This window comes from Ornithorhynchus anatinus, chromosome 2 (genome assembly GCF_004115215.2).
Source record: "Ornithorhynchus anatinus isolate Pmale09 chromosome 2, mOrnAna1.pri.v4, whole genome shotgun sequence".
In the NCBI taxonomy this organism is placed as follows: Eukaryota; Metazoa; Chordata; class Mammalia; order Monotremata; family Ornithorhynchidae; genus Ornithorhynchus; species Ornithorhynchus anatinus.
The window spans coordinates 5,677,663-5,699,789 of record NC_041729.1 but is presented as its reverse complement, the minus strand read 5'-3'; the positions used below and the strand labels follow the sequence as shown (position 1 = coordinate 5,699,789).

At 52.5% G+C, this 22,127-nt stretch overlaps 1 protein-coding gene across 1 annotated transcript; it reads right to left on the bottom strand.

The window, feature by feature from the left end:
- Nucleotides 1-6,000: 6,000 nt before the first annotated feature.
- PRKAB1 (protein kinase AMP-activated non-catalytic subunit beta 1) lies at nucleotides 6,001-21,681 on the bottom strand. Its single transcript, XM_029058370.1, has 8 exons — nucleotides 21,515-21,681; nucleotides 19,583-19,765; nucleotides 14,912-15,075; nucleotides 10,274-10,367; nucleotides 9,918-10,032; nucleotides 7,533-7,666; nucleotides 6,919-6,987; nucleotides 6,001-6,823 (listed from the first exon to the last, which is right to left on the bottom strand). Exons 2-8 carry the CDS (start codon nucleotides 19,754-19,756, stop codon nucleotides 6,746-6,748), a joined length of 828 nt encoding a protein of 275 aa, XP_028914203.1. The 5' UTR covers nucleotides 19,757-19,765; nucleotides 21,515-21,681; the 3' UTR covers nucleotides 6,001-6,745.
- Nucleotides 21,682-22,127: the final 446 nt, after the last annotated feature.

Genomic DNA, 22,127 nt, shown 5'->3' with positions numbered 1-22,127 from the left:
CTGACCCCCATGGGGCTCACAGTCTGAACGGGAGGGATTAGGATTGATTCCCCGTTTTACAGATGAGGAAACTGAGGCCCAGAGAATAAAGTGACTTGCCCAAGGTCACACAGCGGACAAGCGGCAGAGCTGAGGTTAGAACCCAGATCCTCCGATTCCCAGGCCCGTGATCTTTCGGCTAGACCACGCTGCTTCCCGCTCCACGCACCCCCATTAGAATGGCCAGAGCCTTCCTGAATTTCAAACGTCCCCCAAGGCTCGCTCTGAGTTGGCACATCCCCGCAGCTCCTGATTTCCACCTCTCACGGCCATTAATTTCCTATCAGTGGGTACTATTTATTGGGCGCTGACCGTGAGCAGGGCACTGTATTAAGCACCTGGGGGTGTATATCTCCATGATTCTATTGATCTTGATGATGTCGTTTTGTTTTGTTCCGTTTTACTTTGCTGTCTCCCCCATTTAAACTGTGAGCCCGGCATTGGGCAGGGCTGGTCTCATCTGTTGCCAAATTGTACATTCCAAGTGCTCAGTAGAGTGCTCTGCATATAGTAAGCCTCGATAAATACTATTGAATGAATGCAATACGAGAGTTGGTAGACACGATGCCCTGTCTTTGAGGAGCTTACAGTCTAGCAGGGGGGGCAGACGGTAAAATAAATTCCAGGTTGGGGGAAACGATAGCACTAGGGATCAGTCAGTCGATCAAATTTAGTGAGTGCTTACTGCGTGCAGAGCACTGTATTCTGCCACTTGTCTGCTATGTGACCTTGGGTCAGTCACTTCACTTTTCTGTGCCTCAATTCCCTCATCCGTTAAGTGGGGACGAAGACTCTGAGCCCCAAGTGGGACAGGGACTGTGTCCAACCCGATTATCTCCTATCTCCCCCAGTGCTTAGTACAGTGCCTGTCACACAGGAAGCGCTTAATACCCCAAAGAAGCGGTTGGGGTGAGCCCGTTGTTGGGTAGGCATTGTCTATTTGTTGCTGATTGGTGCTTTCCAAGCGCTTAGTACAGTGATCTGCACACAGTAAGCGCTCCATAAATACCATTGAATGAATGAGAGTCCAATATAACAGCTTTGGTAGACACGTTCCCTGCCCGCAACGAGCTTCCAGTCTAGAAGTCAGATGAAGGCCAGATCCCTGCTTTGCCCGAGTCCGATGGGCCCGATGAAATGTGGAGTCTAGCACGTGCATGTACTGAACGTCTAAAGAGGACGGGGCCCCTTTCCAGGGCTTATCCACTCTGATAGCACAGGATAGTGTATATTTATAGCTATATTTTATTTTAATGTCTGCCTCCCCCTCTAGAATCATACCTACTAAGGTTACTATATTGCACCCTCCTAAGAGCTTAGTACAGTGCTCCGCACACAGTAAGTGCTCAGTGCATGTCATGGATTGATGGATTGGTCGATCCCGGCTCCGCCCCTTGTCAGCTGTGTGACCTTGGGGGAGTCGCTTCTCTTCCCGATGCCTCGGTTCCCTCATCTGCAAAATGGGCACGCGATACCTGTTATCCTTCATGTGATGATGACGATGGCATTTATTAAGCGCTTACTATATGCCAAGCACTGGGGGGGAGATACAAGGTAATCAGGTTGTCCCACGTGGGGTTCCCAGTCTTTAATCCCCATTTTACAGATGAGGTCACTGGGGCACAGAAGTTAAGTAACTTGCCCAAAGTCACACAGCTGACAAATGGAGCCGGGATTAGAATTAGAATAATAATGATGGTACTTGTTAAGCGCTAAGTGCAAAGCACTGTTCTAAGCGCTGAGAGGGATACAAGGTGATCAGGTCGTCCCACGTGGGGCTCACAGTCTTTACCCTCATTTTCCAGATGAGGGAAACTGAGGCACAGAGAAGTGAAGTGAGTTGGTCAAAGTCACACAGCTGAGTGGCGGAGCCAGGATTAGAACCCATGACCTCTGACTCCCGAGCCTGGGCTCTTTCCACTGAGCCACGCTGCTTCAGGTGGGACCTGATAATTTAGTACCTACCCCAGTTTTTAGTACAGTGCTTGGCCCATAGTGAGCACTTAACAAATACCACCATTGTTATTACTGTTCTGGATTGGAAGGAACTTGGGAGAGAGAAACCCCGACGATGGATTGATTGAGCCTGGCCTTGCTGATTTAGTAGGGGGGGGTCCCCCAGGAGCCCCCAGGATCAGGTTCTGAGACCACCCAAGCCCGAACCCTGAGGGCGGAAGGAATCTGGTCCCGGGGCGACGGGGGAAGCTTCTTGAAGCGCCGGTTTCTTGAAAATTCCCCAATTTTGTGATTGAAGCAGGTGCAGGCTGATTCATCACTGTCCATTTTCCTACCCTCGTCCCCTCATCCATCTTCTTCGACCCCCACCGCCAGCCGAGACCGTCTCAAAAGGACGGTGCCCTGCTCCCGCTTTGGCCTTTCAGGGCAGTCCTGGACGCGTCTCTCTCCCTCCCGTGTCCACAGACTATCCAGAGTAAGTCATGGCCTTCCTTTCTACCTCCTGTGCTGTTTGGCAGTTTCTCTTCTTTCCTCTCTGCGGATTCTTCTGTCTCCAAAAACCAGGGAGAGATTCCTCTGTGATTTTAAAAACGGTTCTACGACGCAGGGGCTAGGAGAGGGGCGAGGCACTGAGTAAAAATCCCCCCAAATTAGGTGGTGTCACCGCATGCCTCGACGTATCACGTACAGGCAGACGCCGCTTCTTCCAACCTCGCATCACGTCCTGTCCGGATGAGTACGTCCCGAGCCCTTGGGAGAGTATGGTTGGGTTAAGGGCCTCGATCCCAGTTCTCGAGGAACTGATCGACGAGTAGGGGGAAAGGTAGTTCCCTAAGAGGGTTCTAGCTCTAAAGTGGAGTTGAAAATATGCATTATAGAAGCACCGAATGTATAAGGAAATTGATTTTGCGTGTCGGGTGACAACGGAGGTGCTTACTGACTTAGGCGAAGCTTCACAGACTCGACCGAAAAGTGGATGATGGTGTGGGTTGTGTGTGAGCGAGCAGAGACCGTAAACTCGTCGTGGGCAGGGAATGTCACTGATTATTGTTTTGTAATAATGTTGGTATTTGTTAAGTGCTTACTATGTGCAGAGCACTGTTCTAAGCGCCGGGGGAGATACAGGGTAATCAGGTTGTACTCTCCCAAGCGCTTAGTAAAGTGCTCCGCACACAGTAAGAGCTCATTAAACACAATTGGATGAATGAAAATATGCCAAATCAATATGGGAGCGATAATAATTATTCTGGTGTTTGTTAAGCCCTTACACCGTGCCAAGCACTGTTCTAAGCTGCCGGAGTCGATATAAAGTCAATCAAGTTGGACGCGGTCCCTGTCCCACATGGGGCTCAAACCCTTAATCCCCATTTTTACAGATGAGGTAGCTGAGGCCCAGAGAAGTAAAATGACTTGCCCAAGGTCCCCCACAGCAGACACGTGGAGGAGCTGAGATTAGAACTCAGGTCCTTCTGACTCCCGGGCCCGGGCTTCCTCCACTAAACCACACTGCTTCTCTATGTTCAGTGTGTGACTCAATGTGCCTCTTGATGCTCAATGCGACTGAAGGATTATTTAATTTCCTTTAGTTTTCTGCAATTGTTTAGCTTTCTGCTTTGACCTCAATCTATTTATAGCTCAGCTACTGTGGCAATATCCCCAATGGCTCCATCCCGTTGAAACTGGGGGCAGTAGTTTTCCTTACCTTTCGTTTTAGTGCCTCTCCTCCCATACCAGACTGGAAGCTCCTTGAGGGGAAAAGGGACTGGCGTCTTCGTTAACTTGACTGTAATCTACCAGTGGAATTTACGGAGCGCTGGCTTTATGCAGAATGTTGTAATAAGTGCCCAAGAGAGTACATTAGACTACGTAGGTACTATCCTTTCCGTCGGGGAGCTTACGATCGGGCTTGCTCAAGTGTTCGGTACAGTGCTCCGCAAAGAGTCAGTGCTCAAGATTTACTATGTTTTGAAATTGGATGGCTGATATTCGAGAGCCTACTTTCTGCGGTATTATTATTATTATTGTTATGATATTTGTTAAGCGCTCACTATAGGCCATGCACTCTTAAGCGCTGGGGTAGGTACAAGGTGATCAGGTTGTCCCACGTGGGGCTCACGGTCTTAATCCCCATTTTACAGATGAGGGAACTGAGGCACAGAGATGTGTTTCCCAAGCAATGAGGGACAGTCGGCCTGAACCACTCCTCTTAATTGGACCCCAGTGTGGCCGAGGGGACCAACTGGGCTCCATTCTCACCCCGTTTCAAAACCGCCGAGCCCCGCCTGCCGGGTCAAAACACACAGGTCGGGCAACAGACCTGCTTGGAAGTCCTTCCTTTCCTCTAGACCGTAAGCTCCTTCGGGGCAGAAAACAGCCCTCGTCCACTCTGTTATATTGTACTTCCTCTGTGGTTGAGTGGCTAGAACCCAGGCCTGGGAGTCAGAGGGCCCTGGGTTCTAATGCCAGCTCCTCCACCTGTCTGCTCTGTGACCTGGGGCACTAATAATAATGTTGGTATTTAAGTGATTACTATGTGCAGGGCACTCTTCTAAGTGTTGGGGTAGATACAGGGTCATCAGATTGTCCCACGTGGGGCTCACGTTTTTTAATCCCCATTTTTTACAGATGAGGTAACTGAGGCCCAGTGAAGTGACTTGCCCAAGGTCACACAGCAGACAAGTGGCGGAGCTGAGATTAGAACCCACGACCTCTGACTCCCAAGCCCAGGCTCTTTCCACTAAGCCACTTCACTTCTCTGGGCCTGGGTTCCCTCATCTGTAAAATGGGAATTAACGCTGTGGGACAGAGACTGTGTCCAACCTGATGAACATGCATCTACCCGAGTGCCTGGCACATACCAAGCGCTTACCAAGCACCGTAATTATTATCCTCTCCCAACCGCTTAGTACAGTGCCCTGCACACACACTAAGCGCTCAGTAAATCCCACTGCTGGAGCGATGCGGCTGGCAACCTGGACATAAATGAAAAGCCCAGCGTTGACAAGATTCTGGAATATGTATCTCACCTGACGCCACCTTCCACCCTGGCCAAAGTCAGACCAGTTCTCTTGACGAAGCTGTACTTGAGGTAGGACGAGGGGACCGCCCTCTCGTGTTTTGAAAATGACGGGAGGATGGGAAAACCATGCTACCGGATAAATGCCGCGACGAGGCGACAGAAGGGCTAGAGAGATTGGGTGAGAGAGAGGGGGTCACTAGCCTAAAGGAGGGAAGGAATGCAAATAGTCCTTCCTGCCTTGGGGAATTCAGGGAACTGGGCTGACGGTCACTCCTCTTGGCACAAGAGCTGTAGAGGTCTCAGCCCAGGGAAGCCAGAACCGGGGAAAGAACTCGGGGAGAAATGGAGAACAGGTACCGAGAAACAGCATGGCCGAGTGGCTAGAGCCACCTGCCTGGCACTCAGTAGGACCTGATTCCAAACCCTGATTCGCCGCTTGTCTGCGGTGTGACCTTGGGCAAGTCACCACTTCTCTGTGCCTCAGTTCCCTCATCTGTAAGATGGGGAACAAGACTGAGAGTCCTATGTCGGACAGTGACGGCGTCCAACCCGATTAACGTATCTACCCCGGTGCTCAGTACGGTGCCTGGCCCATAGCGAGCGCTTAAATACCCTAAAAAAAGGTACTGGGGCTATCGCTCCATCCATCCCCTTTATCGAGTGCTTACTGTGCGCAGAGCGCTGTACTAGACACTTGGGAGAGTACGATATAGGAGAGGTGGTAGACACGCTCCCTGCCTACGACGAAAAGAGGATTTAGAGGTCCAGCGCTGCCTGGCGTTTACCTTGATTCCCAAGACCGCGTTAGAGCTGTTGGCAGAGTCTGAGCTAAATGGAGGTCGGTTCATTTATACAAGGCTTAGGTTGCCCTATGACTGATCCGAGAATAAAAAGCTGTAGAACCTTTAGGCTACCCTGGTTTGTCCTCAGATAACCAGCGGGAGTCATTTTTTAAAAAAAACCTGCTGCAAAAACAGATCATAGAGCACTTTTAAATGACTGCCATACTTTAATCCTGGCAATTAAAAACAACTGCCCTGAAAAGACTGTGTGTGTGTGTGTGTATATATATATACACATACAAACACACACATATATAGTGTGTGTATATATACACACACACACACACATCTCCATATCTATATACAGCCATCTCATTAAAAAAATACTTAGTGCACATAAAGTGTGAGAAATTGAGGTGTAATAGCTTCATCTAGAAAACAGGCCTAATACAAATTTCACCTCTCCTCCCGGAACTTAAGAGGTGGCTGAAATCTATTGCTTGGATTCGCAAGGCCTCCGCCATCAATACTTCATCCTACTGAAGCCCCGCTAATATGCTTCTAAAAAGAAGTCGCTGATATTAAAATAGCAGAAAGTGTCACCCTCGAGCGCCATCCACCCCCTCACCTCCCCGTTCGAAGGAGAACACTTTGTCTGTGCCTGTTTTGAAGAGGCTTCCTTCCCTCGGGCTGGTTGGCGGACTTGGCTTTCGATGTTACGTAACTGAGCTTCTGCTTCTGAGACTTTAAATCCCCGAGGCTTTTCCGAGTCGGTCAGCGGTCAGACCGGCTACTCCGGATCGGCCTGGCCGAAAGGCGTTCCGGGTCGGCCGGGGCTGCGGGGGGAGAGCCTTCTCTCAGGGGGAGGAGGGGAGGGGGTTCAGAAAGGGGGTGCGGGAGAATGAGCTTGTTCCCTGGGGCGGCCCGGCCGGGAGGCTGTGCCGGCCCCTCAGATGGGCTTGTACAGCAAGGTGGTGACGTACTTCTTCTTGTAGCGGTGGGTTGCGCTCAGCACCATCACGCCGTCCTGAAAGAGACGCGGGCGGGAGGAGTCGGCCACCGACCTCCCTCCCTCCCTCCGTCCGTCCGTCCACCCTCCGGCCCGCCCGCGGCCTTTGTTACCTTGATGGAGAGGGCGTACAGGTGGTTGAGCATCACGTGGTTGGGTTCGGGCAGCAGAGCGGGATCGCACTGGAGGATGACCAACACGGGGAGGGAAGGAAAACCGAAAAAAAAAAAGAAAACCAACCAAAGAGACCACGTCAGAGAAAATGCGGAAGGCAGAGGTGTTTTACCTTCCGGACACCATGACCTGGGGCAGACACTGGCCGAGTCCTCTCCTCTTCCCAGCCCCGCGGCACTTATGTCCCTATTTCTTTCTTTCTATTCACCTCTGTCTCCCCCTCTAGACTGGACGCTTGCTGTGGGCAGGGAACGTGTCCGGTACATTGCTGGGTTGTCCTCCCCCAAGCGCTTAGTCCAGTGCTCCGCACACAGGAGGAGCTCAATAAAAACCATCGAATTGACTCTTGATATAAACGAGAACACTCATATTTGTTAAACGTCCGCCCTGGGCCGAGGACTTCAAGCCATCCCACCCGGGGCTGCCAGTCCAAGTAGGAAGGACGGACCGCTCTCGGTACGTAGTGAGCGCTGACCAAGCGCCGTAATTCTTGAATTCCGGTCACCCTCCGTAGACCCGCGGGACGCCGTCTCCCCGGCCTTCTGCTACTCACGGAAACGCCGGTGTCCTTGTTGAGGAGAACTTGGAGGAGGTGGGGAGGGAGGATGGGCGGGGCCTTGAACCGCTCCTCTGGCTTATTCACGTAAGGCTCCTGGTGATAGGGTCCCGGGGGCGAGCTGGACAACTCTGCCGCGAAAGAGCGACACGGGCCGGTGAACTTCAAGCCGACACACGAGAGAGAGAGGAGTCACACGGCGGGCTTAAGGCAGGGTACTGGGGCGGAGAGGGCGACGGCTGGCTCCGCTGGGGGTGGTTTGACCTTCAGAAGAGCCACCGGCGCTTAGAACAGTGCTCGCACAGAGTAAGTGCTTAACAAACACCATAATTGTTATTATCTACGTATCCTGAGCAAGAGTGGTGAGGCCACAGAGTAATGGCAGTGATGGAATTTAGTACAGCGCTTTGCACACAGTAAATACTACTGAATGATGGAGCTAAATGGAAATAAATGTAGTTATTCATTTATTTAGATATATTAATGTCCATCTCCCCCTCTAGACTGAGCTCGTTGTGGGCAGGGAATGTGTCCGTTTACTCTTACATTTTCCCCTCCCAAGTGCTCAGCGCTCTGCACACAGTAAGCGCTCAATAAATATAATTGAATGAATCAATGAGCTTGAACACCCACTCTTAAAATTCACGAAATACACAAGAACAATGGCATAGGCGAGCCCGGGACAGAAGGGAAGGGTCACTTTAGAGTAAATCCAAGAAAAAAAAAGGATTTCTCCTCTCTGGGCAATGTTTCGGGTCAGGGCATGATCGAGGCAGGCTTTAGAAGTCTGATAAACAGCCTTTAGTCGCTTATGTCCGGTCCAGAGGTGGCATGACGCGTCTGTGCCTCAGCCCCACGAGGGCGGGATAACTTTCCCATAAATGTCTTTAAACCGGTGAGTGGCTTTCTCAGAAGGGTCCAAAGTAGAGAGGCAGTGGACCGATTCTTCCGGAACGAAAATTCCCCACCCGCCTTAATGGCACCGTGGCTTCAGTTTCATTTCCTACCCCGGAGCAGCCGGGGCACTGGGATAATCAGGTTCAGCGGGTGTTTGGAATTGGCCTTCTGACTGGCCAAACCCACATCGGGAAGGATGTTCGGCTCGATTCGGTTTTGACGGTATCTGTTAAGTGCTTTACTGTGTGCCAGGCACTGTGCTAAACCCCGGGGTAGACAGAAGCTAATCAGGGTGGACAAAGTCCTCGTCCCACATAGGCTCGCCGTCTTAATCGCCATTTAAAAGATTTATAACGGAGGCCCAGAGAAGTGAAGTGACTTGCCCAAGGTCACATAGCACGCAAGTGGCGGAACGGAGACTGGAACCCACGTCCTTCTGACTTCCGGGCCTAAGCTCTCTCCACTAGGCCGTGCTGGTTCTTTGGCCAGTGACAGAGTATAGCTCCGACGCAGAGTTACACAAGCCGCTGGGATTCTTGGACAGCTTCCCAACTGAGATGGAAAAGTTTGGGAACTAAAAAAATAAATAAATAAAATACAAAAGAAGTCTTTTTTGGGGGGGAAAAAAAAAACCTGAATTCTAAGATTAAACTGTTCCCTCAAGATTTAGGAGCTCTTAAGGCAGAACTGATTCCCAACCCACATCCAGCTCTATTCCTTCATCATTCACTCATTGGTGTTTATGGAGCGCTTAGGGCGTGCGGAGCACTGGGCTAAACGTTTGGGGGAGTACGGACAGAACAATAAGCAGGCATATTTCCTGCCTGCAGTGGAGCAGTCTGCCTGGGGGAAGCCAATCTCGACTTCCCTTCGGCGACTCCGACCGGACATTCGCACTCCTTTCTGATCCGAGCCGTCGGCCGCGGCGTCTGCCCGTCTGGGCCGAGGAGTCCGGGACTGGGGGCGACTTGACCCTGCCCGCCGCCCAAGGCCTTGGCATCCCTACCTGATGCCGCGCCTGTCTTTTGGCCTAGTAGAAAGAGCCCGGGCCTGCGAGTCGAGGTTCTTAACCCGGCTCCGCCCCGGCTCTGCCGTGTGACCTTGGGCGAGTCGCTTCGCTTTTCTGGGCCTCGGTGACCTCATCTGTAGAATGGGGATGGAGACCGGGAGCCCCACTGGGGACGGGGATTGGGTCCAAGTCCATTTGCTTATATCCACCCCGGCGACTGGTACGGTGCCTGGCACGCCCTAAGCGCTTAACGGATACCATCACCATCATCGAGGCGAGTGCCCGCTGCTCTCCGCCCGGCAAACGCGAGACTCTGCCCCGACCAGACGCCGCTGAGCTCCGGTGGGCTGAGAGCAGAGGGCTCGACTAACGAGGCCGAGGCGAGGCTCGGGAGGGGAAAAAAGAGCCCTGCGTCTGGGTCACACGGACCCCCCCCCACCTTCACACGTGTGGCGTTAGGAGAAAGCCGTTCGTACCAGACATGTCGGAGCACTTCTGGGAGTCCACCATTAAAGCATCGAACACTTCGAAATCCGTTTTCTTCACCTGAATGACGTTGTTAAGCGTGCCGAGCTGGCTGGTTACTACAGGCTGGGAAGAGACAGACAGGCGGACATCAGAACCCAGAGGGTCCGCGGGACTCGTTCGCCCCCCGCCCCATCTCGCTCCTCTACCGACGACCGGTCCGGTCCCCCTCGTCCGGAAGGACCTGAACCGTCCGACGACACGGCCGAGGGCCGTTGGAGAGGGCCCGGGTTGGCCTCAGCCCGGAAGGAGGAGTCTGACGTTATTCCGACTACAGGGGGCCGCTCGGAGGCGGAGAGACAGTTACCTCAGAAGGGTCGTGGGTCCACTGGCCGTCCACGAGGAACTTGTATTGATGTTCTCCTTCGGGCAGGTCCAGGATCGCGACAAAGTTATTGTGGCTGCGACGCAAAAGGAACGGAAGCTCGATGAGACACCACCGACTGGCTGACGGACGCGGGCCGCCGCCCACGCCGGGGACCGTCCCCTTCTCCCCGAAGCGACGTTCAACCTCGGCTTCTCTGACGCCGATCTCTCCCGGTTCTCCTCCTGGCTCTCTGACCTTTCCTTTTCGGTCTCTTTCACGGTCTCCTCCTCCGCTTCCCCCTCCCTAACCGCGGATGTCCCTCAGGGTTCGGTTCTCGGGCCCCTTCTCTGTTCTCCACCTCCACCCACTCCCTCGGAGAACTCGTTCCCTCCCGTGGCTTCGGCTATCATCTCTACGTGGACGATTCCCCGGTCTACCTCTCCAGGCCCGGACCGCTCTCCCTTTCTGCGGTCTTGAATTTCTTCCTGCCTTCAGGACATCTCCATCTGGATGTCCTCGCCTCGCCTCAAACTAAATACGTCCAAAGTAGAACTCATCTTCCCACCCAAACTCCGTCCTCCCCATCGCCGTTCACAACCCCGCGACCTTGGCATTCTCCTTAATTTCTCTCATTAAATCCCCTTATTCTACCCGCCACCAAATCCTGTTTGTCCTACCTTGGCCTCACTAAAATCTTCCCCCTTCCTCTCCATCCTAAATGCTTCTAGAGAAGCAGCGTGACTTAATGGAAAGAGCCCGCACTTGGGAGTCAAAAGTCGTGGGTTCTAATCTCAGCTCCACCACCTGTCACCTTCCAGCGACTCACTTGCCTTCTCTGGGCCTCAGTTACCTCACCTGGAAAATGGGGATTAAGACTGTGAGCCCCAGGTGGGACCACCTGATAATCTTGTATCTCCCCCTGCGCTTAGAACAGTGCTTGGCACCTAGGAGGCGCTTAACAAATACTATCATTATCATTATTACTATGCTGACCCAAGCACGTCTCCTACCCCAACTTGATTACTGCACCAGCCTCCTCGCTGGCCTCCTGTCCCTCCCCGCTCCAGTCCACACTTCATTTTGGAAAAAGGAATCGGTCGGTGTCTCCCCACTCCTCAAGAACCGCCAGTGGTTGTCCATCCGCTTCCGCATCGAACAGTATCTCCTCACCAGTGGCTTTAAAGCACTCGATCAATTCACCCTCTCCTCCCCTACCTCGCCCATTTCCTTCTCCGACCCGGCCCGCACGCTCCCCTCCTCCGACGCCAACTCCCCCACTGTACCCCGATCTTGTCCGTCGCGGCAGAGTCCTCGCCCGCATCCTCCCCTTCCAGATCTGACCGATCACCGCCCTCCCCACCTCCAAAGCCTTATTAAGAACCCACCTCCTCCGAAAGGCCTTCCCCGATTAAGCCCTCTTTTCCCCAACTCCCTCCTGTGTCCCTGAGGCCCTAGATCTGGGTCCTTTAAGCATTTGATATTCATTCCACCCTGAGCCCCTCGGCACTTAATGTAATAATAATAATAATAATAATAATAATAATGATGGCATCTGTTAAGCTCTTACTATGTGCCAAGCAGCGTGGCTTTATGACAAGAGCCCGGGTTTGGGAGTCAGAGGCCGTGAGTTCTAATCCCTTCTCTGCCTCTTGTCTGCTGTGTGACCCTGGGCATGTCACTTAACTTCTCTGTGCTTCAGTTACCTCATCTGTAAAATGGGAATGAAGACAGTCAGCCCCACGTGGGACAACCTGATCACCTTGTATCTACTCCAGTGCTTAGAACAGTGCTTGGCACATACTAAGCGCTTAACAAATGCTATCATTATTATTTTCTGTTAACATCTGTCTTCCCCTCGACTTTGCAAGCTTCTTGTGTGCAGGGAATGTGTCAAGCTCATTCTCTAGACCGTAAATACTTTGCGGGCAGGGAATGTGTCTATTTTTCAATTGTCCTCTCCCCAAGTGCTTACTGCAGAGCTCTGTGCACAATAAGTGCTCAATAAATACGACTGACTGCTGACTCTCGACTTCTACTCTCCCAGGCGCTTACAAGAGTGGCCTTGCACACAATGCACCCTCAATTAGGAAACCAAATCATTTTGGAGAGAAGCTTCTGCTGAAGGGTAGGCGAGGGACACAGACCCAATGTGCTCTCAATGAGAAGCATGGCGCAGTGGCTAGAGCGCAGGCTCGAGAGTCAGAAGGCCACGGGTTCTAATCCCGGCTCCGCCACACATCTGCTGTGTGACTTTGGCCGAGTCACTTCACTTCCTCTACGCCTCAGTGACCTCATCTGTAAAATGGGGATGGGGAGCCTCATGCGGGACAGGGACGGTGTCCAACCCAATCTGCGTGTCTCCAACCCAGCGCTTACTACAGGGCTCGGCACAAAGTGAGCGCTTAACAAATATCATTCAGTCAGGAAAACCGAGGGGCGAATTCTGACGGGTTGTCCCGTCGCCTACAAATGCCAAACCTGGCAAATATCACATTCCTAGTGTCTGCCCTCCCCCCCTCCCCATTCCCCCTCCTCTCTCCCTCTGCTTTTCTCCCTTCCCCTCCCCACAGCACTTGTGCATACTTGTACATATTATTTATTACTCTATTTTATAAACGACATGTACATATAACTATGATTCTATTTATCTTGATGGTATTGACGCCTGACTACTTGTTTTGTTTTGCTGTCTCCCCCGTTCAGACTGTGAGCCCGTTGCTGGGCAGGGATGGTCTCCATCTGTTGCCGAACTGTACATTCCAAGTGATTAGTACAGTGCTCTGCACATAGTAAGTGCTCAATAAATACAACCGAACAAACAAATTAATTAATTACACAAACCGAGCCATTCGCTCTCATATCTGCTTCCTCGACGCAGCAAGTGGGCCCTGGAAGCCAAAACAGTTGCCCTTGAGAGAAATGCATTATCCTGCCCCCGTGGCGGCTCCTGTTACATGTCTGACTCAGGCCGGACCGACCGACAGCGTGGCGGGATCAAGGACGCATCTCGACACTCTCCCATTCCCTTATCTGGAATTTCTTTCAACGACTGTCTTCCCTTCTAGACGGTTCCATTCCTGTGGGCGGGGAGCTGTTCTACCCCTCTACTGCACTGTGCTCTCCCAAGCGCTGAGAAGCAGCAGGGCCTAGTGGATAGAGCCCGGGCCTGGGTATCAGGGAGACCTAGGTTCGAAGAATAATAATAATAATAATAATAATAATGTTGGTATTTGCTAAGTGCTTACTATGTGCAGAGCACTGTTCTAAGCACTGGGGTAGATACAGGGGAATCAGGTTGTCCCACATGAGGCTCACAGTCTTCATCCCCATTTTACAGATGACTGAGGACTGAGGCCCAGAGAAGTGACTTGCTCACAGTCACACTGCTGACCAAGTGGCAGAGCCAGGATTCGAACCCATGACCCCTGACTCCCAAGCCCGGGCTCTTTCCACTGAGCTGCTTCTCTAAATCCCAGTTCCGCCGCATCTCTGCTGGGTGACCTTCTCTGAGCCTCAGTTACCCCATCTGTAAAATGGGGATTACGACCGTGAGCACCCAAGTGTCCCACTTGACAACCTTGTATCTAGCCCAGCGCTTAGTACAGTGCCCAGCACATTAGAAGCATTTAACAAATACCATTAAGGAAAAGAAAGCGCCCAGTTACTTGTTTGGCCCACAGTAGGCACTCACTAAATACCATCGACTGAGTGAACGGTGTACCGAAAATCACTACTAAGAATACATTAAAAAAAAAAAAGAAGGGAAAACTGCAAACTGCCTTTAATTGAAAAGCCTACCGACGCATCTTGGCCCCCCAGTTTAGTCGATCGGCGGTACTGAGCGCTTCCTGGATGCACAGTCCCGCAATGAGTGCTTAGCGCTTGTACTCCCGTCCGTGAGTGACCCTTCCCCTCACCTGAACCGCCCCCAGGGTTAAAGAGAAGTTGCCCCTCCCCAGCCGGGGGACCGGAATCCAGCCCGCTCCCATCCCTTCTCCAGGTCTAATTAAAAATGCTCTGGCCGCGCCAATTTGGGAGAGAGACCTTCTGCACATCTGGTTCCGAGGACCCGGAGCCAGAAAACAGAAATCGGGTCCCCCGTCCCGAGTTGTGTGAACTTGCCCCGCTGATCTTTGGGCCATGGAGTTCTTCTTCGCACCAAAGACTCCTTCTACCTCGCGCTCCCATTTTCTAACCCCAACGGGGCTCTCCGATGCCGTTAAATCCCGTTCTTAACGTTGTGGTGGGCGGATTTACTCCATCGGGGCTGGAGTGTTCTTCCCCACTGCCCAGCCTGACTTTCCAAAGCAGGGATACGTTCGGTAGAGAAGCGGCGTGGCCCAGGGGCCACAGCCCGGGCCTGGCCGTCAGGAGGACGCGGGTTCTAATCCCGGCTCCGCCGCTCGTCTGCTGCGTGACCCCGGGCACGTCGCAACTTCTGTGGGCCTCGGTTACCTCACCTGTAAAATGGGGATTAAGGTCCTTGTGGAACAGGGACTGTGCCCGACCTGGTTTCTTTCTCCGCCGTTAAGAACGGGGCCTGGAACCTAGTAAGTGCTCGACAAATACCATTTAAGGGAAAAAAAAAAAAATTTCACCGAGGCCAAACTAGAGAAGCATATTATCGGGGTCGGTTACCTTCTTGTAAGGGGAAGTTTGCTCCAGTTGTTGAAGGATCCCGATAAGTATACTTCTTTTCCTCCCCCTGTCCAACGGAACACCGTTGGGCGGGCCTGCGTGGGAGTTTTGTCGTTCACCTCCAAATCGTGCTGCCAGGCGAGGAATTCTTCTTTCTCGGGAGCCTAATAATAATAATAATAATAATGTTGAGCCTAGAGAACACAGCATTTTTCACTTAGGAACCGTCCAAGCAGCTACCAACTGGCCATCACAGGCAATGAGGCTACGCGGTGAGGAGTCACTCAATGCCAAGCACTGTGGCCTGGTGGGATAGAGCACGGGCCTGGGAGCCAGAGGCTTGTTATGGGCAGGGAATGTGTCTGTTTATTCTACTGTCCTCTCCCAAGCGCTTAGTATAGTGATGATGATGGTATTTCTTAAGCGCTTACTATGTGCCAAGCACTGTTCCAAGCATTGGGGGGGTGATACAAGGTAATCAGGTTGACCCACGAGGGGCTGAGTCTTCATCCCCATTTTCCAGATGAGGTCCCTCTGCTTCTTCCCCTCTCCCTTCCCCTCAGCACTGTGCTCATTTGTATAGATTTTTATTCCCCTATTTATTTTGTTAATGAGGTGTCCATCCGCTTCATTCTATTTATCGTGATGACGTTGTCTTGTTTTTGTCCGTCTGACTCCCCCCATTAGACTGTAAACCCATCACTGGGCAGGGATTGTCTCTATCTGTTGCCCAATTGTACATTCCAAGCGCTTAGTACAGTGCTCTGCACATAGTAAGCACTCAAGAAATACTATTGAATGAATGAATAAAGTGACTTGCCCAAAGTCACACGGCTGACAAGCGGCAGAGCCTCTGACTCCCCTGACCTCTGACTCCCAAGCCGGGGCTTTCCCCTAAGCCACGCTGCTTCTCGGTAGGCCCAGGGTAAGCGCTCAATAAATATGTCTGAATGAATGCACGACCTGGGTTCTAATCCCGGCTCCGCCACTTGTCTGCTGGGTGACCCTGGGGAGGGAAGTTCACTTCTCTGGGCCTCAGTTCCCTCAACTGTAAAATGGGGATTAAGACCAGGAGCCCCAAGTGGGAAAGGGGCTGCGTCCCACCGGACTTCTCTGCATCTACCCCAGTGTTTAGAACGGGGCCTGGCACACAGTAAGAACTTATATACCATAATTACCATTATTAGTTACTGTTACTATTATTCTGATATTTGCATCCACCTTAGCAAGTCTCCAGTATAGACCCGGGAGAAATGCCGGCACTCAGTACAGTGCCTGGCACATAGTAAGCCCTTAACAAATACCATAATTATCACTATAATTACTGCTACTAATAATTTTGATACTAAACGCAGGGTCGCAGACCAAGAAGGTTCGAGCCCGACCCTTTCTCAAGTTGCCCAAGTCGAAAATTGGCAAAGCCTCCAGAATCAGGTGTGAGGGGGAGAGTCAAGAGGACCCCACTCCATCTCCCTACCCTCTGCGGCTCTCTGATTACAGTTAGATGGCGGCGTGAGAAGCAGCGTGGTTCGGTGGAAAGAGCCCGGGCTGAGGAGTCAGAGGTCGTGGGTTCTAATTCTGGCTCTGCCACTTAACAGCTGAGTGACTTTGGGCAAGTCGCTTCGCTTCTCTGTGCCTCAGTTCCCTCATCTGTAAAATGGGGCTGAAGCCTGTGAGCCCCATGTGGCACAACCTGATGACCTTGTATCTACACCAGCGCTTAGAACAGTGCCTGGCACATTCAATCGAATTTACTGAGCACTTACTGTGTGCTGAGGACTGTACTAAGCGTTTGGGAGACCGCAACAAGACACAGACACATTCTCTGCCCACAGCGACCTTATAGTCTACAGGGAGGGAGACAGACATGAATACAAATAAATAAAATTACAGATACATACATGACCTTGGGCAAGTCACTTAATAATAATAATAATAATAATGGTGGTATTTGTTAAGGGCTTACTATGTGCAGGGCATTGTTCTAAGCGCTGGGGGAGATAAAGGGTCATCAGGTTGTCCCACGTGAGGCTCATCTTCATCCCCATTTTACAGATGAGGTAACTGAGGCACAGAGAAGTGAAGTGACTTGGCCAGTACCACAGCTGACAAGTGGCGGGGCCGGTATTCGAACCCATGACCTCTGACTCCCAAGCCTGGGCTCTTTCCACGGAGCCTGCTCCTTAACTGCTCGGAGTCTGTTCCCTCACCTGCACAACGGGGATTCGATAACTGATCTCCATCCTGCTTACACTGTGAGCCCCATAAAAGGGGGGTCACAGTTAATGAAAATAAAATAAACTGTGGTATTTGCTAAGCGCTTACTATGTGCAAAGCACTGTTCTAAGCGCTGGGGGATACAAGGTGATCAGGTTGTCCCATGTGGGGCTCGCAGTTTTTTAATCCCCATTTGACAGATGAGGTATCTGAGGCACAGAGAAGTTAAGTGACTTGCCCAGAAGGACTGTGCTGACCTTATTAATTTGCAAATAACGCAGTCCTTAGAACGGTGCCTGACACAAAGTAAGTGCTTAAATACCAGAAAAAAACCCAAGTGTGCTAGGAGAGATTTACGGGCAACCTTCACTTCCTTCGTGGGTTCACGAAAAATCACTACCTTAAGAAATGAGAGCTGGTAAACTTCACCTATGCTTCAAATTGGGCCCATCACCCACGGCCCAAATAGCAAGTCTAACGAGTAGAGCTCGCCACGGGACCTGACCCATTTCAAAATCCAATGACCCCAACGCGTTATTTTGGGTGAAAAGGAGATGCGAAAAAGCAGCGAGCAGCTGGGAGGGGAAAGAGTGAGGTGAGTAACAACAGCGGTGATAATAATAGTATTCGTTAAGCGCTCACTACGTGCCAAGCACCGTTCTAAGAACTGGGCACCGAGAAGAGAAGTGACTTGCCCAAAATCACACAGCCGACAGGCGGCGGAGCTGGGATTTGAACCCATGATCTCTGACTCCCCAGCCCACGCTCTTTCCGCTGGGCCACGCTGATCAGGCTGGCGGACACCGTCAGCGCTTAACAAATAACATCGTCATCCTCACCGACATCACGGCAGGGCCAGGAAAAGGGGCTGTTTACTAGCCAGGTACAAGCTACAATCTGATCGACGACTGTGGAAAATCTGGCGACTACCCACTAGACAGTACGCTCGTGGTGGGCAGGGAACCTATCAACTCTGTTTCACTGTACTCTCCCAAGTGCTCAGTTCAATGCTCTGCGCACGGTTAGGCGCTCAGAAAATACCACTGTTGTCGAGAAACGATAGAGAGTGTGGAAGAGACTGGGGCAGCCTGTTGAAAATAGGGGTCCAATGTACAGATAGAGTATGATGTGTCTGTTGCCCAATTGTACATTCCAAGCGCTTAGTACAGTGCTCTGCACATAGCACTCATTAAATATTACTGAATGAATGAAAGTGTCAAAGCTCACTGGATGCCAGAGAGGAGTTAAAAAAACCCCACAACCTTGCAAATATACAATCGTTGCCGAATCGTACATTCCAAGCGCTTAGTGCAGTGCTCTGCACATAGGAAGCGCTCAATAAATACTACTGAATGAAATACTTGCGACGAGTATGTGGATATACTACAGAAACCCACGCTCTTATTTTCAAAGGAGGAGCCACGGCATTAGACAGCTGCCCCGAGTATCCTAGGCGGCACGCACCGTGCACACAAATAGTTACTAGCAGCAGAGAACGCGTTCCCCTAGAGAGAGCGCGCTGAAGGAAAGACCGAGCAGGGAGTGGGGAATGTCACCGAGGCGGAAAACAAAGGAATCAGGAAGCCGGGTTGCTTTATTTAAAATGTCCTCTTCGGAGGTCACGGGAACTCCTCTGCTCACTGACGACGGTCGCCCTCGACAGTTAAGTAGAAGAAAACCGATACCGTGGGCAAGGTCGGCGCTGGGTTTTCAGAACTCGGACTGCCGTCGCTCGTTACCGACCCGAATGCGGACCGATTATCGACCGAGGGTACTCACTGAACCCCTCCTTGAAAGGTCCCGGGGGCACTCCAATAGGGATTTTACTAAGGAGGTGGTCCACGGCTGTTAAGTTAACCACCGCTTCCGGGTTACTCGTTTTTGCCCGGCCCCCTCGGGTCTCGGGGGAATCTTCTCACTGCCCGAACTGGGGTTCCCAGCTTAGCGTCCTGCCCACCGCCAGCTCAGCCTGACAAATGCCATCGACTGCTCTAAATATAGGAGTTGTTTAATAAACTCTACTATCAGATGTGGTTCGCAGGCCTGCCGGGGGCAAGGGGATTGGAGAGAGGACTGCCCCAAGGGGCTTCCGCTTACAGGGCCCCCGACCCGAATCCAAATCGTGGTCTAGTGGACGGAGCCCGGGCCTCGGAGTCAGAAGGAGCCGGGTTCCAATCCCGGCTCGGCCGCTTGCCTCTCGGGTGACCTCAGGGACGTCACTTCCCTCCCCTGTGCCTCGGTTCCCTCATCTGGACAAGCGCAATTAAAGCCGTGAGCCCACGTGGGACGGGGACGGCGTCCGACCTGACTCGGTACGGCGCCCGGCACCCAGTAAGGGCTTTTAACACCGTAAAAATAAAACCAAAGGTCGTCGGGCCCAACGAAGGAGGTCGTGACGCAGCGAGGAGCCAGTCAGGTCCTCCCCTCCCCGGTCCCCCGGCGGGGCTCCGATACCTTGATCTCCTCGGAGTGAAAGAGGTCGGTGTCCTCGGGGCTGTCCATCAGGATCTTAGGCCGGTCCCCGTCCTTGGTGGTGATGGCTCCCCCCGAGCTGTCCCTCCGGGCCGGCTTGTGGCCCCCGTGCCGCTCCATCCCGGCCCGCTCCCGCTCGCTGCTGGTGTTCCCCATGGCTGAAGGCTGCGAGAAGGACGGACGGACACGAGGAGCCGGGCGGGACGGAGGGGCTCACCCCACTGCTTCACCCTCATCCTGGACCTTCACCCTCCCCATCCCCTGGAGCCCGACCCCCGGCCCTCCCGCACCCTGGACCCCTGGGACCGAGCCCCCCTCGCCCTCCCCTTCCCTGCAGCTTTCCTGCCCCCCAGGCCCGACCCCTCACCCTCCCCACCCCCCACGCCCGGCCCCTTATTAATAGTAATCATAACTGTATTTGCTAATCGCTTACTATGTGCCAGGCACTGTACTAAACGCTGCAGTGGATACAAACAAGTGGGAGTTGGACAGTCCCTGTCCCAAGTGAGGGGCTCACAGTCTCAATCCCCATTTTACAGACGAGGGAACTGAGGCCCAGAGAAGCAAAGTGAATTGCCCAAGGTCACACTGCAGAAAGGGGGCAGGGTCGGGATTAGAACCCATGACCTTCTGCCTCCCGGGCTCTCTCCACTGCACCATGCCGCTTCTCCTGGTGGTTTCTGTGAAGCGCTTACTATGTGCCAGGCACCGTGTTATCTGTTGCCGACTTGTTCATCCCAAGCGCTTAGTACAGTGCTCTGCACACAGTAAGCGCTCAATAAATACTATTGAATGAATGAATGAAAGTGTTCATTCAATCGCATTGATTGAGCACTTAGTGTGTGCAGAGCACTGTACTAAGCGCTTGGAGAGTACAACTGAGCAGCAAACAGCACCAACCCCTGCCCAACAACGGGCTCGTGGCGTGTCTTAGTGGCAAGAGCCTGGGCTTGGGAGTCAGAGGTCGTGGGTTCTAATCGCGCCTCGGCCACTTGCCTGCTGTGTGGCCTTGGGCATGTCACTTCGAAGCAGCGTGGCTCGGTGGAAAGAGCCTGGGCTTTGGAGTCACAGGTCATGGGTTCGACTCCCGGCTCCGCCGCTTGTCAGCTGTGGGACTGTGGGCGAGTCACTTCACTTCTCTGGGCCTCAGTTACCTCATCTGTCAAATGGGGATTCACTGTGAGCCTCACGGGGGACAACCCGATGACCCTGGATCTCCCCCAGCGCTTAGAACAGTGCTCTGCACATAGTAAGCGCTTAACAAATACCAACATTATTATTATTATTCTCTGCACCTCGGTGACCTCCTCTGTCAAAAGGGGATGACGACCGGGAGCCCCACGGGGACCAAACGGATGACCTTGGATCTACCCCCAGCGCTCAGAGCAGTGCTAGGCACATACTGAGCGCCTAAAAATGCCATCATGATTATTATTAGAAGGGGTGGGGGAGGGCAAGGAAATGGAGTCTTGTTTTTTTGTTCTGTTTTGCTGTCTCCCCAGATTAGACTTTTAGCCCATCATGGTGCAGGGATGGTCTCTCTCTGTGGCCCAATTGTCCATTCCAAGTGCTCAGTAATGATAATAATAATAATAATAATGTTGGTCTTTGTTAAGCGCTTACTATATGCCAAGCACTGTTCTAAGCGCTGGGAGAGTTACAAGATGGTCCCCCGTGGGGCTCCCAGTCTTCATCCCCGTTTTCCAGATGAGCTCCCTGAGGCCCAGAGAAGTGACTTGCCCAAAGTCACCCAGCTGCCAAGTGGCAGAGCCGGGATTCGGACCCGTCACCTTTGACCCTCCAGCCTCTGCTCTGTCCACGGAGCCACGCTGCCTCTCTACAGTGCTGTGCACATAGTAAGAGCTCAATCAATGCTATGGAATGGATGAAAATGGAGGGGGAAACGGTCCTTACCCTTCCTGTGGAGCCCGGGCTGGGGAGGAGGAGGACGGAGGAGGAAGAGGAGGAGGAGGAGGAAGAGGAGGAGGAAGGTCCCGCCGCTACAACCGAAAACTGCCCCACCACTTCCGTTTCCGGCCCTCCCTCCTCCTCTTTTTCCTCCTCCTCTTTCTCCTCCTCCTTCTCCTCTTTCCGCTCTTTCTCCTCCTCCTTCTCCTCTTTCTGCTCCTCTTTCTCCTCCTCTTCTCCTCCCCCCCTCCTCCTTTTCTCCTCTTTCTCCTCCTCTTTCTCCCTCCTCCTTTTTCTCCTCCTCCTCTTTCTCCTCCTCCTTTTCTCTTCTTTCTCCTCCCCCCTCCTTTTCTCCTCTTTCTCCTCCTCTTTCTCCCTCCTCCTTTTTCTCCTCCTCTTTCTCCTCTTTCTCCTCCTCTTTCTCCTCCTCCTCTTTCTCCTCCTCTTCTCCTCCCCCTCCTCCTCTTTCTCTCCTCCTCTTTCTCCTCCTCCTCTTTCTCCTCCTCCTTTTTCTCCTCCTCCTTTTCTCCTCTTTCTCCTCCTTCTTTTCGCCTCTTTCTCCTCCTCTTCTCCTCCCCCCCTTTTCTCCTCCTCCTCTTTCTCTCCCTCCTCCTCTTTC

Excerpts from the sequence above, each read along its gene's own strand:
- PRKAB1 (XM_029058370.1), bottom strand. The coding sequence starts at position 19,756 with ATGGGGAACACCAGCAGCGAGCGGGAGCGGGCCGGGATGGAGCGGCAC. Across the intron at positions 15,076-19,582 it reads TTCACTCCGAGGAGATCAAG|GCTCCCGAGAAAGAAGAATT; the intron begins GTATCGGAGCCC and ends TATTATTATTAG. Across the intron at positions 6,824-6,918 it reads TGTACGCCCTCTCCATCAAG|GACGGCGTGATGGTGCTGAG; the intron begins GTAACAAAGGCC and ends CGTCTCTTTCAG.